This window comes from Buceros rhinoceros, unplaced genomic scaffold (genome assembly GCF_000710305.1).
Source record: "Buceros rhinoceros silvestris isolate BGI_N320 unplaced genomic scaffold, ASM71030v1 scaffold18311, whole genome shotgun sequence".
NCBI lineage: Eukaryota > Metazoa > Chordata > Aves > Bucerotiformes > Bucerotidae > Buceros > Buceros rhinoceros.
The window spans coordinates 10,314-23,836 of record NW_010393866.1 but is presented as its reverse complement, the minus strand read 5'-3'; the positions used below and the strand labels follow the sequence as shown (position 1 = coordinate 23,836).

The window sequence follows — 13,523 nt, the reverse complement described above, 5'->3', positions numbered from 1 at the left end:
AGGAATGCACCATGCCACTGGTTCTTCTCCTCTCCAGGAACCTGTGTGTGAGCTGGGAGTCTCGTCAGCACGTGCAGGGCAGGAGACTGAGTAGGGAGCATAGCCAGGAAACTAGCATGTGAAGCTTGATGTGATGTCTCCATGGTCAGACTCCAGAAGTGGGAGTGTGGCATAGAAACTAAAAATCTTAGGGCCACCAAGGACTGAAAAGCTCCTTCTGTGCCCGATATGTCCTGATAACATCTGGCAGACACAGCCAGGCCCCCAAATTTGCTGTTTACCCCTTCTTGTGGCCACAGAGGGCCAGAGCCTGACCTACAGAGGCTTGTCATGACAAATTCTCTCTAAGAGCAGAATCCAGGCAACCTCTCTGCAAAAAAAATGAGGCAGGATACAGTGATGCTTAAGACATTTTCTTTAAAACTGGATCCTTAGGATCCTACAGGATCCTTAGTACCGCTTAGATGTTCAGTGCTGTCAGAGAACAGTTAGTTCAGTTAGCTGGATTTTTTTCTACTTGTAGGTGTGTGTAAGTAACACTGCAGCAGTTTCTGTGGCATTCTTTTCCCTTGGGGTAGGTGGTCTTTTTCCTGAACAGCTGAGAGCTGGAACATGCTACAAAAGGATTTAAAGCTTAAATAACCTTTTGTGTGCTGATCTTCTTAGTTCCAGGCCAGATAAGTCCTTGGTTGGTGCTTGTAGCTGTTGGTCATGGTATGTTTTCGTATTTATGACCTTCGCTGTTCCCCAACCCTGGGGCAGCCATTCTGATCCCAGAATGGAAGGGGATAATGTTTTCATGTGAAAATATGTTCTGGGCTTTGAAAAGGGCTTGGTTTAGTTTGGCAGCGAGGAAATTTTTAGTGGAAAAGGAAACGCCTCTTGCTGCATCCCACCCCCACAACTGTCTTTCATTTCTGACTCTACTGAGATGATGGTGTTGGATCAAAGCCACAACAGGCAGCAACAAGCAATTGTCAAGGGGAGTCTAAAACGGGGGAATGACCGCGTAATGCCAAGACACTGTCTCTGATGGCTGAAATTCCAGCTGCTGCTACACCTGGCCCTTTCTCCTGTAATGAAGGAAGACTTTTTTTTTTCTTATGCTTTTGAAGCTGGCTAGCTGCAGCTCTGAAGGACAGATCTCATTCCACAGATGCTACATTGTGCCATCTGATTGCTTTTAGATGTGGAGAAGTTGCTGTGCACTTATTGCCACTCAGGATCTAGGTGCTTGTGTGGAGGGTGGCTGTGAATGACTTGGGTGATTAGAGGTCTGCACAGGAAAGAAGAACAATTAACAGTATGGGCCAATGTATGGATACTAACCTGTGTCCTTGAATCAAGTGTCAGGCCTTACTGACTCCTTGGCCTCTTGCAAGTCCCCTTACTCCTCTGTGCCAGTGAGGGATGTGATGGCAGCTGCCCCTTCTTGCAGGTGAGGTACCTCTGCTCCCTTCTGCCTTTCTCTGCTCAGACCATCCTGTCTCATCTGCCAGTGCTAGAGCGTGTGTCTCAGCAGAACAGCCAGTTAATGGCAAGCAAGAGAAAAGGAATCTTTTTTCAGATCTGGTTCCTGTTTCTCTCTTCCCACATCTTATTCCTTTGGCAGTTTAAACTCCTTGGGAGATGAGGGTGGCACACCACTGGGAACAGCTCCAAGGCCAGCGTTTGTCATTTGCCTGCAGAGAACTGCTGCTCCCCGGCCTATCATGGTGGTCTGAATGTCTCTAGGTGATAAATGCTGCTGCCTCAAGGATGGTTCTCCTTAAGTTAGTCTACTCCTTTGCAGCAACTCTTGCAGCTATTCTGCCAACCTCGATGTTTGAAATGGTCTGGGGTTCTGTCTGCTCTGGTAGTCCTCATGCTGTAAACACTTTCAATACACAAGTCCTGCGTTGTCCTTTCCTGTGACACAACATGACAGATGCAGGGCACAAGAGCTGTTGTGAAAACTGAGCCGAAGTTAGCTGTGCCCTGCAAGCCAGCCCAGATCCTCTGCCTTTTAAATATCCAGTCTTTGTCCATCTCCTCCCCGCTTTTGAAAGCGTTTTTGGCAGGGTGGGTTTTGTTTTTTGGTGGTTTTTTTTAGTTGTACTTTTTTTTTAAAAAAAGAACCCTCTAATTTCTCGTTCAGTTTTTCTCCCTCTCCTGAGCCCTTTGAAAGTGGCTTTACGCCGTCACTGACACCAAACTGACACTTTGCGTTTCCCCACTTCTTATCCCTTTATGGCAACAGATGTTGAAATTTTGTATCCCTTTTATCTGTCCCTCTTTGCCCTCTTCCTGTAATTAGGTTTCCCTTGTTAGCAGTACAAAGTGGCCCGGCTTGCTGCCTGGCCTTTTGAGCCATTGTGTCTGAGCACATTTTTTTTCTCCTCTTTCGGAAGAGTTCCTTCCCCCTTAAGTAATAGGCAGGGTGTGGGCCAAAGCTGTGGCTTTTTCTTGTTTCTTTGTTCTCCATTTATCTCTGCCACCTTTTTCAAAGGGATAGGGGGAAAAAATACAGAGTGCATGGAAGGGGAAGATACAGAGTTGCATTTCTTGACTGTCAGGCCCTCCTGCTCTTCAGGTGTTCAAGGCAGGTGCCTTTGATGTCTGCAGGTTTTGGGGAGGTGGGAGGTAGAGGAGTCATGAGAGTGGCTGGGGAGTGGAGGAGAAGGGAGATTCAGGTGTGTGGCTGGTGCCCTCAGTGGAGGGGTGGGGAGGAGTCTTGCAGGTAGTCAGGCAGCTGCTGAACAGGTTAGTAATCCGTATTTGCCTCTAATGCTATGGCATTGTGCTCCTTCTCTCTGAGAGCCATCATGAGCGTTACCATCATAAGCAGCTGGCTGAAGTTTGTTAACTTGCTGCTGCCTGATCTTTGGTATGTGCACTCATGGGACCCTTGCTAGGTTACATCTGTCTGTGCAGTGGGGTGGGCAAGAATTAGTTGCTGTCTTTCAAATTTCGGTGTATGTTGATCTGTATCCACACTGGCTCTTTACAGCCACTGAGCGAATGTGCACTTGTCAATGAGGAGGGAGAGCTTCTAAAAATTTGGGCTTCCTGTGCTGTTCTTAAACAGCAAATGTAATTTGACAGTTGCAGTATATAGCACTGAACACCCTGGTTAGCTGATCACTACTGATGCTTTCCTGTTTAAATCCAGTCCTCCTTGGCTTTTCTTCCTGTCATACAGATTTTTTTTTTTTAATGCATGGAAGTAAATAAACAAAATGAGAATCTGCAGGTCTAGTTCTTAGATATGAAGCTTGCTAAATGTTTTCAAAGCTTTTGACACAGAAGCTTGGCCCTAGATGCACAGGTGGACTTCTTAGTATTGTGTTCTAAAACAAGTTCTGTAGAAGATCATTCTCTTCACAGCTTTGAACTCCAATGTTTAAAAAAGTTTGAGACTCTCTAATTTAATAACAAAAAGAATTTGTTGGGTGAAGGGAACAAATGGTTTCAGAATGGGAGTTGCTAGATCGAAAGGGAAGGTAACAGATTCCCAGAAGTGGGGGGAGTCTGATTCACCCAGGCATTTAAACTGGATTTATACAGTCACAGAGGTAGATATCTCTGGTAACAGGAGAGACAAGTGATAGCAAATATATCCTGGCACTAATAACAGTCACACAGGATTTAGGGGCAAAAGAATCTTAATAGCATGCAGTAGATGCAGGATCCCTTCTCATGCCCTGCTTTTCTTCATGCCAGTATTTTTTTTTTTTTGGCCAAGGAAACTCTCTCCAAGCTTTATGGGAAAGAGGCTCCCTACTTCTTTCAGGCATGGGTTTCTTTCTCAGCATCTCTGTCTTGGCGGAACACAGTTTTAAATCACAATAACCAATCCAAAACTTGTGCACCGGTGAGCTGAACAGCTTTCTGAGCTGGGTTTATGTCAGATAAGTGAATGTAAATGTTTGCTGCCTTCTGTGTTCACTTGCTGCAGTAGGATCCACAGGTACTTGCCCTTCCTCAGGTGGCTGCGCTTTCTCTTTTCTTGAGCTCTCCTGCTTGTTTTTTGCTGTGCTCTTTCCCCATCCTGTCCACAGATGGCTTTGCTAACTGTTTTTAAAACATCAGTTTTGGGTGTTCCCATTTATATGTGCTTTGGTTAATCAGAAATGCAAATGCTATGCCTTCTTACTGAAATTCAAAGGAAAAGGGGTTGGTGAAGTGATAAACTGGGGTCTGTTGTAAGGGAATCCTTGTCTTCAGGCAAATCCTTTCTTGGTCTGTTTGGTGCAATGACTGCCTGTGGATTTCTAATTTGGTCCTTGGGAACCAGTCCCTCTGCAGTAAGGTGGGTAGGATGGAGAGTTTGGATATAGGTCTAGGCAAAGGGAAAAGCAAGTCCTTCTTCATGGAGCTGTCAGTCCCGCTTGTGACTTGAACAGCAAGACTAGATATTAACCGGTCTGCTGCCTTCAGGCATGAATTAATCACTTGACAAGGCCAGAAGGAAAATCCTACCCCAGTTCTGTGCTCTGAAGTGTAGGATTTGACTCCCTTGCTCTGAGATCTTAGGCATTTCTGGAGGCAAGACACCAGGCCTATTGCCTACTATTTGAGCCAGTGCAGGGGAAAGCTTGCTGCTGTATGGAGCCTCTTAAGTGAAAGTCTCTTGGATGGCTGTTCCTTTTAGCAGACTTGGTTGTGATCAGAGCTCTGTGTCTTGGCTGTAATGGATAGCTTCATTCTTGTCTGTGCAATGTATTTCCCGTGGTATGCATATGTTGCCAAAACTGTTTGAGGCCTTCTGGTTCTTTACTGATATCTGGGCTGGTTTTCTGATATCATCTTTCTGAACTCTTTTACTTAAGCTAGGCACTTTCTGCCTTCCTTTTGTTAAGAAGCCTGGTGGACCTTAATCTAAATGTAAAATCATTCTAAGAGGAAGAACATACAGGTGTTTATCCTAAATCCTTTTCTCCCCATGGCAGTCTTGGCCCTGTCTCACTACAGATGAGCATGAGGCCAGCTCCTGCCTTTTGAATGTATGCATGTCCAGGGCATGCTCTGGCCTTTGCACTCCTGTTCAGGCGTATTTATGACAACTTTACAAGGCCCCAAACAATTAGAGAGTGTGGGTGAGGGCTGGACACTCCAAGCACATCAATCAGTTTCATCCCTCTAAGCCAAAGCAAAAGCAATCTTTATTTTTCCCTGGGTTGAGAGAGAATCAACAGAGGCGAGAGAGAAGAATGGGAAGGAGTGAATGAAGAACCCCCTCTGCCACTGGCTAACGGTAGCTCATTTAAACAGATGGCTTTGTTTTGATTTGGACTCTCCATTTTTTTGTCTCCCCACTAAAGGAACCTGCAGAGCTCTGTCCAGAAAGGGAGCAATACAGCCGTCTGTTCCCACACAAGTGGGGCGAAAGGCGAGAGGCTTTGAGAATTCCCTGCTTCTTTTCCTCACCTCCCTCTTTTTCTCTTTCCCCCCAAGAAATCACAGTTTGAGAGAATTCCCCCCTACTCCTCCCGTTGGAAAGAAAGACAGAGAAGACATTCTTGACATTCTTTGCAGAGAAAAGGGGTTAAATGTCTGAATTTGGGGGTCACCGTGTTATACAAATTGCAATCTAATCGTTTTTACAAGAACACACGTGTGCTAAGAAAAGGAGCCATGGATGAGAAAGAAAAGGGGACAGACAACCTTTTTTGTCCTATCTTCTTTTTTTTTTCCCCCCAAGGTTTTGGACTATTGTCATGTCCTGTCTCTCTCCCCTCCTCACCCCCGAGAGGGAGAACATTGGTTTTATAGTTAAATTGGTTCGTAAAGCAGAAGGGCTTGGTGCCATTTCTGTTTGTTTTCCCAAATAAAAGCCCCAGCAGGGTCTCTTTTGCACCGTTGTGGCTTTATTTGAAGAAACTGGCTTTTTCCCATAGCCCAGCATGTCAGTTTATCCTCTGAACTTAACCTTACGGGAACCCGAACAACAAAAACTCACAGGGTCCCAGAGCTGGAAAGGTAAAGAAATTGTATCTTTTTATTGGACCATTTAAAGCGTGTGTGGGCCAATTCAGAGAAAGCAGAAGAAAAGAAGGCAAAACTCCCTCTTCTGTCTCTCACCTCCAATACAATGTCAAACCATCGTTGGTGTCATTCCCCCCTACCGCCTCAAGTCCCTTCAGCTGCGCTGAGGAAGCAGAGAGGGGCATTTCTCCTGAAAATCACTTACAACAGCATCTCTGAGCCATTTCATATGGAGGTGCTCCCTCAAAATTCCCCATGCCAATCCCACATCTCCCTGCAGGACTTAGTATCCTTGTCTAAACTCAAAGGTAGCCTCAGAGTAGGATACCTCTTTGAAGAATAACTTTGCCAAGGACCTATGCATCTCCCTATGTATAGAACAACATTATAGATGTTGTTTGATGAAGCCTTTCCCTTCTTAGCAGAAGCTGCTGCGTCCCCTGGGTACCTCAGCTGCTGTTGCAAAGCACCTGGAAGGGATGGCAGCTCAGCTTTTCCCTTTAGTTTTGGTGCATTCTCCAAATTGGATGACAGAAGTTGTGCAAATGCTGCACTTTGGATAATTGTTTTTAAATGGATTTTGTTTCCTTTCTCTGTTTGACACTCAGCTCAAATATCCCACTGTTTTGAACTGAACACTGCTCTTCTCCCCCCCTTTTTTTTTTAGGATGTATATGCTTCCCACTTGGCTTGTTACAAGTAGTTATTGGTGCTAAAATACTGGTTTAGAGCTCTGCTCAGTTTCTGAATAGTCACCTGCTATGTGCAGTGGCTGCTGCTTTGATGGATGAACATGGCTCACAGATGAGGTTTCCAGAGTGAATTAGTATGATGTTCCCAGTTTTGCGCATCTGTCTTCAGCAGATGTTCTGAATTCAGTGGTTTCCTTGAATTTGCATATTTTTATAGTATCAATTCTATTCCAAATTGAGGGGTGGGGAGAAAAGTGTTTATTGCTTCATCTCAGCTTTTGGAGTGTAGTTCATGCATATTGGCAAATGGATAGGGTGCAGACTTCTTTTGGACCCCAGCTATCAGCAAGATCTCAGGGATCTCCTGAGCTTTTGTTGTCACACAGATAATTGCTGTGGCTTTGGAGGCTGTATATGACTTTAACTTAGTGACAGCAGCATCTCATGGATTCTGGAAACTAACCATCTGGCCACTTCCATGACTGATCTTGTTTTGTCTTCGTATTGCTGGTAGGGTGCAGACTTCTTTTGGACCCCAGCTATCAGCAAGATCTCAGGGATCTCCTGAGCTTTTGTTGTCACACAGATAATTGCTGTGGCTTTGGAGGCTGTATATGACTTTAACTTAGTGACAGCAGCATCTCATGGATTCTGGAAACTAACCATCTGGCCACTTCCATGACTGATCTTGTTTTGTCTTCGTATTGCTGGAGTGAGGAGGAATAGAGCCTTAAGCTGTTCCACGAAAAGAAAAAAACAAAAAAAAAAAACCAAAACCAAACTTACACCAGCTTGTTCTGCCATTCCTTGGTAGTTCACTTGGCTTCCAGGCTAGAAGGCTCCTGTCTTCTGCAGTTATCACAATAGTAACGCTCGTGGCTAGATTTCCAGAATGGAAAGGAAAGAATGAACTGTGGAAATGCCAAACAAATAGCTTATTTTAGACTTTTTGCAACAAACTTTTTTCTGCAGTTATCACAATAGTAACGCTCGTGGCTAGATTTCCAGAATGGAAAGGAAAGAATGAACTGTGGAAATGCCAAACAAATAGCTTATTTTAGACTTTTTGAAAAAAACTTTTTGTTTTCTGAAGAACGTGGGTATTGATGGAGATTAATCAAAGAATTCTCTATAGTGCCTGAACCAAATGCCATTAATTTTTGAACTCATCCATTTGATACATTTCCCAGGCACAGGGACTTTGTTTAAACACATCTTGTTATATCAGCAGGGAATGTGGAGTCTGGTGTTAACATGGTTTTCCTGTGTAAGGGATGAAATGGACTGTTGGATTTGCTCTGGCTTTGTTGCTTGTGGGCTGATATCGGATTACTGCCAATATGATTTCAGTCTGTCTAGATGTTTAAGAGGAAGCAGGAGAAACTAGGAATACCAGTGAGTTTCCTGCTTGGCACTGGAGGTCTACCTGCGTGTCTGTAGGTGCTGTGTAGGCCCAAGTGGTTTGTGGGTTTTTTCAGCTAAAGCTGAAAGCTCTGGCTCTTTCCAGGAAACCTGGACTGTCACGTTCATGATTCTGCTCCACTGGTGCAGAGTAGTTTCTGTCAGTGCCACCCAGCACTGGGACTGAACACTGGCAGTATGTGGCTTAGGCTGTTCAGTTCAGAAAATATAGCAAAACTCCCACCATCCACACAGCTAACTACCTGGCTTGCCTGAAGAAGGCCTGGACGCAAAACAGCCTCTACCTGCTACTGCTGGAGGAGCAGGGCATGGTGGGAGGTGGTGTGGACCTTCCGTGCTTGGTCGTGCTTGGGCTTCACAGTCATTTGCTGACTAACCATCATAGCATGTAACAAGGGCAGGGTACCCTGGCCTCTCAAGTGCTGAGGATCAGCTGAGTGTTGGAAGATGGTTGGGTGTAGAAGGTGAAAAAGGGCACACAAAGGAAAGGAAAAGGCTCTTCCGGGCTTGCTGCACTTGGCTGATGCTGATGATCTCTGCAAGCTGGTGAGAAACAAGGTTCAAAATAGGCATCACATCCCTTTCTGTCCTTCACTGAGTAGATACCTTCTGCTTGGGTAAATTCTTAGAAAACCATCAGTGAAGTGCCGGAGTATCTGCCGCTTTTCTGTTGCCCCTTAATGGGTTATCTTGATCCTTTAGGGGTTATTAAGGATTAGCTGTGGATTTTGCTCCCTAGGAAGTGGAAGCCCTGTTGAGGGCAAGCAGTATTTGGGACAATGAAGATTGGACAATTTGTGGGCACTAACTTGTGATCCCAAGACCGAGAGAGTTGTGGTGGCAGAGAGATCCCTTCCCAGCAAGGCTGTGTATGCTGCAGGGATGTGGAACTAGCCTGGTGGTAGCTGGTCCGGAGACACCTTAATCTGCTGAAAAATTGGGAAAATATTAATCATGTTCTACATCTTTGTCAATTTAAGTGTGCCCATGCCAGAACAATTAGGTCTTTTGGTTTGTTTGCCCAGTGTACAGCACAGCATGTTTGGTTTTTTTTTCCTCATGGTGTCAGATTATTGTGAGTGCTTCACTGTAGCAACTAAGGTGTTGTTTCTGTAAACTGCTGAAGGACTGCTGCTGTGTACGGGGGCTGGACCTCCCAGCTGAAAGCTGTATGGCTGACCTATTTTTGGGGCAGGAGAGTTTAACTGATTAACAAACCAGCAAAGCAAGGTTTTAGTTGCAGTACCTTGCAAGTATCTTTTTTTGTCCATTGTTTTCTTTGTTGCCTAGGGTGAGAAGGGAAATGGAGGGAGGAGAATGGGTGTGACCCTGCTGGGATGCTTGGGTACCACTGCAGTGTGGTGCCCAGAGTGTGAAGGCATGGAGAAATACTGGGTGCGAGGCACCTGAGTGATGGTTAGTGCTGCACAGGAAGCTCTGAAAGCAGGAATCCAGCACCTCTAGTTTCTCCTGTCCCTTTGCTGAAATTTTTCACTTGGAAACATCATCAGGCTGTCATGAAAAATTGCTGTTATCTTGCAGCACTGAAGGCCAAGGTCTGGTCTGGGAGATGGAAGACAAGCTTGAGCCTGGCCAGGCTTGCTCTGGGTGTGATGGGTGCTTCTTTAGAGATGGGAGGTTGTGAGGAGATCTGCTGTGACTCATTTCAAGCACCTGAGAGGAGGAAGAGGACTGGTCCCAGTGAGTGGAAGATCCCTGCATGAGCTTTTGCATCCTGCTGTCTTTCCTCAGTATGGTGCTCCACTCTCTCTGAGCTCACTTAGTCACTTACATATTAAAGATGTATTAACAGGGAGAATGGTGGAAGGGAAATAACATAGACAGACTTCAGCTAGCTAGCAGGAGATATTCACCAGATGTTCTGCTGGGCTGTGTGGTCCATGTGCATCTGCCTATCCTGGTTTTCTTCTCCCCAAGTGTCACATGCTCAGAGCACCAGTCCAGGGGTTACCCTGTGACACCAAAAAAAGAGGAGCAGCATGCAGAAATGGGGAGAGAGGTGACCAAGCTGCTGGTGCTGCCTAGGGTTCACTGAGATAGTTCATCTCCTGTGAGTAACAACCTGCTCCTGCCTGAGCAACTTGCAGAAGACTCTGCAGGTTGGGCAGTCTGGCTCCGTATGCACCTCATAGGTAGTTCCAAGGGTTCTTTTGTGGGAAAGCAGCTGACGACTCCTCATACCTTTGTTGTATGTCTTGTTAGTCTGGGCCACGCATACAACTCACAGGGTGAAGAAGGTTTTGTGGAAGTCTTGAGAAGGGTTGTGTGCATCTCCATCTGTCTTGCTGGCTTTGCAGAATGACAGATGGAGAGAATCTGTGTGCTTGAAGGGGCAGGGGAGTGCCAGAGCTCAGAGAGGCCCGTCCATGTCTCACTCCATGGTGAAGCTGAGGACCCGTCTGCCCCAGGTAAATCCCACAACTCTTGCTCCCAGTGCTCAGATTGCAAATGCTTTAACTTCTTGACCTGCACACAGGTGCAGAGTTGCTGCTGGATTCATTTGCAAGTAACCTTCCAAGGGTTAATGTATTGTGAGAAGATTGCAAAGGGCTGAAGCCTGGAATCCCCTCGATCCCTTGCCTGGAGAAACACAAAGTCCAATAAGCCAGCACCCCTGGATTCGTGTTGGGGGGCATTAATTCATGCACTTGATGTTAAAGCTTGTCCAAGAGGTTTGTGCGGGGGGGCCATTGCTAGGGCTGGTTGGCCTCTCTAAATGGTTGCTAGGGCCCTGGCATCAAGGGCCAATGTAGCTGCCCACAGCCACGGTCACGGAGGGAATTACCCAGCCACAAAGAAATTGTTATTCTACATAATCTGCTCTTTGGAGAGTGACTGTGGGGAAACAGGCTGGCCCCAGCATGCCGCCAGCTCTGTGATCATAGAAGCGTGCTGGCTGCAAAGATCGGCCAGGGCTCGCCTTCTGATCTGGGGACACCAGGGCTCGAGGCGCTAATCTGCTTTATCAGCGATTTCTCTCTCCTGACACAAAGGTGTTTACTTGTTTTAACATCTCCTGGGACTCTATTTCTCCTTTTGTGTGGTCTTTATCCCCTGACGAGGGCTTTAGCCCAGATTACAGACAGAATTAAGGCATTTGGCGATGTGCCTCAGAACTGTGTGATGCTGGATCAAGGAGCAGAAAGTAACAAAATAATGAGGGGTGGGGGGGTGGGATGCTGAGAGTGACCCTACTGCGGGATCTGTGCTGTTGGCTTTCAGGACCACTTCATTGTCCTGAGAACCAAGAGCCTGTTGAAGAGGGGTGGCTGTGCGGCAGGGTTTGAAAAGCAGGTGTGTCAAGGTCCAGCTTTTTTGATATAGAGGGTGTGAGGAGGAGGAGTAAGAAAAGGAAGGTTTGCAATAGGTGGCTGTTTCCAGCAGCTGGGCAGATTGTCTCCTCCATTCCCTGCTATGGCTGGATGTTGCTGGCTGCTGGGGCAGGTGGGGTGATACTGCGAACAGGCTGTGCCATGTGCCTGGTGTAATTCCATGTGGTCCAGGGAAGGGGATCAAGCTCCTTCTTGCAGTCTGGCAGGGTGGGCCCTCACCAGGCACCATACACCTGGTGAGCTGCTGGTTCTGCACATGAACAAGCAGCAGTGATAGGGCCTCCAAGCATCTGGCTTAGAGCTTCATGGAAATGTTGCTTTTGCTCTTTCACAGGAAGCAAGGAATTAATAAGGAGGGTTAAAGAAACCCCCTAGCCTTTGGAAGGTCATCTCCAGAGCAGCCCTGGGGTGGTTGCTCTTGACCTGCTGTGTTCCACCCCAGATAGTGTTTTGCGGTATGCAGTGTAACTGGAGGGGGCCGAGGAGAGCAGCCATGGCAGACTGGGTCACGAGAGCCTGATTTGCCTGTGGATCTGATCTGTGTGTCAAAGACATGGCGAAATACCCCACTGGGCAGTATTTTGAAGGATGCAGTCTGGGATGGGATGGGATTGACCAGGGAAGTGGCTGTTGAAGATTATCTGGAGTTGGACTAAGTTGGGGATTGTCTCCTATGGAAATGGAGCCACATCATTCAGAGTACTGGTCACTTCTCCTGAGGAAAAAGATCCTGTTCTGCCTGGAGTCAGCTGTGCCTGTTCCTTGGCTCTTCCTGTTACAGCTGTGACTCCTGCTGGTTATTCTTCATTGACAGAGGCTGCGACATGGACATTAGCACAAGCTGGGGGAGGGAGAAGAAAACTCTGCAGTCGTTTGCATTCTGTTAAATCACAGAACTGAGACCTAGGAGATTTCTGTGATACCATCACTGCTCTGGCCAGCTGAAATGGAAGGGCGCTTTGCTTGGAATTACTTTTACCCTCTTGTGTTTTATTGCAGCGGTCAGCTGTTGACCTGTTTAGGGACTGACTTCCACCGTGGAGCTGGAGTCCTTGATGTCTTCTATGAAACTCCCTCCCTTCTCCTTTCTTGTGGGTATGACACCTACATCCGCTACTGGGACATACGGACTAGCACCAGGTGAGCCTACCCTGCTGGCATCTGGGGTCCGCCTGATGCTCCTGGGCTCTCCCTGTGCAGTGTCTCGGGACTCACGGGCAGCTGAATTAGCTCCTGCAGACAAATGGGGCCTCAGTGGAGGCTCAGCCCCACTCTGTTTTGTGTCACCCTTGCAGGAAGTGCGTCCAGGAGTGGGAAGAGCCCCATGACAGTGCCCTGTACTGCATAAGGAGTGATAAGAACCACATGATTGCCAGCGGCTCTTCTTACTATGGCGTGGTGCGCCTCTGGGATAAGCGGCAGACTCGGTGCCTGCAGGTGAGGGCTGGCCAGAGCTGGGCAGCAGTGGAGCTTTTGAGTTGTTTTCTGGCAGCCTGTGCCTGTTTGGAAGAAGAGAGAGGGTCCACCTTTGGGATGAGCCCACCATGGGGAACTTAACCTACATGCAGGAAAAAGCCTGGTTTGCTCAGGCTTCTCAGCCTTTGGGTCTCTATCACCAGCTGGGGTCTTTGGGCTGACCTCTTATTTGACAGATCGATTCTCCTGTTTTCTTGCAGAGCTTTCACCTGTCTTCACCCACCAGCAGCCCAGTGTACTGCCTCCGTTTCAGTACCACCCATCTGTATGCTGCCCTGGCATCAGCCCTACACGTCCTAGACTTCACGGCCCCGTGAAAGGCACCATGGCTACTTGTGGTCACCCCAGCTCAGCAGAGTTGACACTTGGCTCAGGGAATTGCAGGGCAGGAGAGGTGAGAATGGCCCCAAGGCTTCTGAAGGATGGTTGGTTTTTGTTGCATTTTTTTGCCTGCCAGAAAGCTACAATGAAGAGTGCACAAAGGGCCAGACTTTCTCAACCTCACCTGCCTGGTAGTGAAAATAAAGGCTGACTATCCTTTATCCTTCTTATTTTGTGCAAGTCAGGGTTTGTTTTATTAACTGTGTTCTTTTTTTTTTTTTTTTTTTTCCTT

General features: G+C 47.0%; 1 protein-coding gene across 1 annotated transcript in view; it reads left to right on the top strand.

Moving 5' to 3' along the window:
- Window positions 1-13,523, top strand: part of FBXW4 (F-box and WD repeat domain containing 4) — a gene marked incomplete at its 5' end in the record, with an annotated part of 15,176 nt that extends 1,653 nt beyond the window's left edge. Inside the window, 3 exons of the mRNA XM_010145042.1 lie at window positions 12,434-12,574; window positions 12,730-12,871; window positions 13,111-13,523. Of these exons, the coding sequence (XP_010143344.1) occupies window positions 12,434-12,574; window positions 12,730-12,871; window positions 13,111-13,227 (400 nt within the window). The remainder of the gene's footprint in view (window positions 1-12,433; window positions 12,575-12,729; window positions 12,872-13,110) is intronic.